We start from the raw sequence: 5,000 nt of genomic DNA on the forward strand, positions 1-5,000 counted from the left end.
CGCACGCACAGTCTCTCTCTCTCTCTCTCTTTCTCTGACACATAGAGAGACAGAGTGTATGTGAGAGAGGGAAGATGAAGAGGAGAAGGACAGATTGACAGATTAAGAGCAAAGAAAAAAAACAGGCAGGAAGTGTGTTAGAAAGATAAATCAGAGAGAGGGAGGGAGAAAAAAAGAGAGAAAGGAGGAAAACAAACCCTCCAAATGAAACAGTGTCAGGACAGCGATTGATTATGGTGGCCAATTATATTCAAAGTTGTGACAAGAGGGTTCTAGCATGTAAAAACAGAGATGCGGAGCATGCCAGTAAACAAGGGCGAGCATTCCCACACTCACACTCACACACTCACACACACACACACACACACACACACACACACACACACACACACACACACACACACACACACACACACACACACACACACACACACACACACACACACACACACACACACACACACACCACACACACACACACTGCAAGCATTCGAGCAGAGATGCGTTGCATGCCAACAGAAATCTAATGGATACCAGAGCGAGATACTCAGCATGCCATAGGCATCAGTACTGATGACCAGGCCAATAGGTCCAGGAAAACAGGAGAAATACTCTCTCACCACAAACACACACACACGCACACACGCACACACACACACACACACACACACACACACACCGAAGCAGATGTGAGCAGAGATGCGTATCGCGCCAATAGCTAACAGTAATGGGGTCCAGGGCAAGAGGTTACAGGGATGGAGGGAGGAGAGAACACACACACACACACGCACGCACGCACGCACGCACGCACGCACGCACGCACGCACGCACGCACGCACGCACGCACGCACGCACGCACGCACGCACGCACGCACACACACACACACACACACACAGGCGTGCAAAGATGTGCAGTGAGCCAACGGACGTCAGTGATGGGGTGCGGAGCAAGATGCCCAGTCGCACAGGAGATTGCATAGCGCCTGTCTTAAAGTATATTTATAAACTTACTCACGGTATATCTGATCCATCAATCATATAGAGAAACCAACCCCACACTCACATGCAGGTGCACACATGCACACACAGAAACACAGGCACGCACGCACGCACGCACGCACACACACACACACACACGCAGAGAAATGCACACACATATGTGCACACATGAGCGCGCACACGCACACACACACACACGCACACACACACACACACACACACACACACACACACACACACACACACACACACACACACACACACACACTGAAAAATAGTCCAGAGTCATATGCTCCGGTAGATAAGCTCATATCAACAGCATCGATCCACTGGCTGGAGTTGAGAGTGTGTCAGCTGTTGGTTTGATTAACTCCTCCAGCTCTATTTACAGACAGCCACACACACACACACACACTCACACACACACACACACACACATGCACACACACACACACACACACACACACACACACACACACACACACACACACACACACACACACACACACACACACACACACACACACACACACACACACACACACACACACACACACACACACACACACCTGATGACCTAAAGATGACCTAAATACAGGCAGACAAAAGGTCTGTTATCCCTGGCCAAGTTGTAAGGGGTTGGGAGGAGAGGGGGTTAATGGCTTTCATTAACCCTTTAGCACAGAGCCTCTGTTATAAGCTTAAAGGCGCACTGTGTAGGATGGTGGCCAGAGTATGTGTTGTAATTATGCTACTCATTGAAACTGTGCTGTCTGTTGCCAAATTTCTATTTTTTAATGAACATTTACTAAATAACTATTAACTAACATTTACTGGTATGGCCAAAGTACAGTAAGTTTTGCAGCTAAAAATGTCTAATTCTGAAAATTCAAAATGGCAGAAATGGAGAAGGTCCACCTTGTCATGTATGAAAAGTCCCATTTTCCCAGTCATAATGAATACTTAGCAGTTGATGGTGGTGGTACGTATTCATGAAAAAAGGTAACATTTGTGAATGGGCAGCATTAATTCTGGAAAGGAACTGCTAAAAAATATTACACAGTGCATCTTTAATGTCAACAGAATTGTTGTCACTAAGTCTTAATATGTCACTAAAGACTCTTGGTAGTGTCATATCAATGCTATGATGTTAGTAAGTGTTTTCAGCAAAGAGTGAATAGGCCTGTCGATGGGCCCATCTGCAGTAAGGGGTTACAGTAAATTGTGAAATCCAAATCTTTTCACCTCGGGCATATTTGTGATAGAAATGTTCTCATTGCATCAGTTATATTTATTTGCTCATATGCTTACTTACCCAGAACCCAATTCATGATGAGCAGCTCCGTCCAGGAGAACTGAGTTGTCTTGAGTCTGAAGAAAATAGGAGGTGTAACTTTAGGGTTAAACATGAGAATCAGAATGAGAAAAGATGCTTTATTAGATTAAATTCAACATGATTGGGTGACCAGTATATGTACAGTAGGCCTACACTATGTCCCGGTCCCCATGACATATACTGCACCTGAGGACCTGCCGTGGGGAGGTTTGTATGTACAGTATGTAACACATGTCCCCCATGCAGAACCATATTAAAGTGGTGCCCCCCGGCACTATACCTCACTAGTGCCCCCATTATAACCAATATTTGTCAAGTTTGTGTCTTTTTTTTATTCTATTTTTGTATTAAGTATTTTTTTTCGGACTTTTCAGCCTTTATTGGTTTTTGTGAGACAGGATAGTGGAGGGAGAGAAGTGAGCTGGGAGAGAGAGATGGGGAAGGACCGGCAAAGGACCCGGACCGGGACTCGAACCCGGGTCGGCCAAGTGGTAAACGCGTGCCCTGCCATGTCAGCCACGGTAGGGCCGTCGACTTTGTGTCTTGTGGCGTCACCTCACTGGTCAAAAATGGTTGTTGCCCCTGTGCATAGTGCCGCTGGCCTTTGTGGATAATCCGACCCAGCCCCGATGACATACAGTATACTTAGTAAGCCTATATTACAATATTTAGCTCTTTGAGTGCCATGGACTTGAAAACGAGTCTTTTCAGAATGTATGGCACAGTGGCAAAGACTTGATATCAAGTCAATTGCGTTTTTTTTATTGGGGGTGGGGCCTAACACGTTGATCTTGTACGTTTGTTGTTCACATGGACAAAGAACTCATTTTTTATGGCTCTTGAAAACGTTGAAAAAAGCCTGGCACCCGGTCTGAATTTGAAAATGGCTGGCACTCAATGCGTTAAGACATAATGTCCTTGCCTGAAGACCTGTCGCGGGTGGTCGGTAATGGTCTCGTTGGGCAGGTTCTTGACGCCCTCGAAGCGGTCGGAGGCGTTCAGCACCAGCAGCCCCAGGAAGATGGTGAAGGAGACGGCGTGCGCCACGAACTTCATGAAGGGACTGCGCAGGATCTGGCCGATCTGAACACGCCCCAATAAACACACACACACACACACACACGCACACGCACACGCACACACACACACACACACACACACGCAGACAGGTAGGCACGCACAAACAAACACGCATGCAAAAAGAGATATATTTTTGGTTCAGCAAGTATATCAAGCAGTCCGCAAAAAAAATCTGTCAAAGAGTTGCTCAGACAAAAAAATGCTCTTTGCACACGACTCGTGGATGTCGATCTTGCTTTTGCTTTGATGCCGAGATTACTGATACAGAGACTTTGATACTATATTTTAATGGCCCTCTATCATCTAATCAAACAGCCCATCCGGCTGCCATCAGTGGCCAGTGAGTAATGAGGTAATCTGTTGATGTAGACTCTCCTTTATGTAGCCACTCCTTTATGAGCAACCTCTCACCATGGCTGGAACTACCATTGAGGACACAGCGGTCATGTCCTCTGTATTTCTTTTTTCAGAAATGTAAAATTTATCTATGATGAAAATCGATGTATGATCAATACTGAGAAATTCAGTCTGTGTTATACACCACCCCCAGTTATCCTCAAGACAGTGATTAATGAAAACATACTTAAGAGTTTGACTGAAATGTTTGAAGCATTCTAAATGTACAGTATGCAGTACAGCACGCAGAAATTGACCCCGGTATTTTAACATGTCTCATTACGGCCCTGCCTCTTACCATACACTTCCAGAGTTCTCAAAATTTCACATGATCATCACACACATATGCACGCACACGATCACGCACGCACTCAGACACACAAACACACACACACACACACACCGCATTTCTTGGAATTTCACATGATCATCACACATGCACACACACACGTGCGCGCACACACACTCACACACACGCACACAGATACAGAATTGACGGAGACAAAGATAGACATTATCATCATACACTCATCTGTACACACACACACACACACACACACACACACACACACACACACACACACACACACACACACACACACACACACACACACATACGTACACACTCACACACACCGTCATAAACCTCTGTGTTTCTTGGAAATTGCCGCTATCGTTAGCGGAGAAATATGATTCATGTCTATCACCATTTTGACTGATTGACCTCGCTGACTTCTTGCTACACTATACTTCTACTGCAATAACATCACAGGATTGCACACCACGTGAAGACACATCCTGTTATGTAATAGCCTATACGATTTCTGGGGTGCATTTCTCGAAACCACAGATGCTAACTACGTTAGCTACTTTGTTTGCAATGCAATTTCCCATTGACAACTACTAGCATGTTTGTATATCTGTATGGCTTTTAGTTGAAATGATGTGAAATATTTTGAATTAGAACCCCAGGACTAGCGAACTGCTATGGTACAAGGTAATGGGGATCCTTTAATAAAATAAGAAAATAAAATACCTGACTGAGTTATCTAAATATCTAAACCTTTCAGTGACAACAAAGAAAAACAAAGACGAAAAATGCTTTGATAGACTTCATTGTGTAAGTCAGCAGTTTCAAAATGGGGTGAAGAATTAATCAAGCGTCCTATAATTTGTCATTAGATGTTGA

At 44.8% G+C, this 5,000-nt stretch overlaps 1 protein-coding gene across 1 annotated transcript in view; it reads right to left on the minus strand.

The window, feature by feature from the left end:
* The window catches only part of trpc7b (transient receptor potential cation channel, subfamily C, member 7b), a 127,829-nt gene that overhangs the window by 72,778 nt on the left and 50,051 nt on the right, over window positions 1-5,000 (minus strand). Inside the window, exons 6-7 of the mRNA XM_063190541.1 lie at window positions 3,258-3,418; window positions 2,315-2,370 (exon numbers count right to left, since the gene is read on the minus strand). Coding sequence (XP_063046611.1) covers window positions 2,315-2,370; window positions 3,258-3,418 — 217 coding nt within the window. The remainder of the gene's footprint in view (window positions 1-2,314; window positions 2,371-3,257; window positions 3,419-5,000) is intronic.

The sequence above is a fragment of the Engraulis encrasicolus genome, chromosome 23 (assembly GCF_034702125.1).
Source record: "Engraulis encrasicolus isolate BLACKSEA-1 chromosome 23, IST_EnEncr_1.0, whole genome shotgun sequence".
Taxonomy (NCBI): Eukaryota; Metazoa; Chordata; class Actinopteri; order Clupeiformes; family Engraulidae; genus Engraulis; species Engraulis encrasicolus.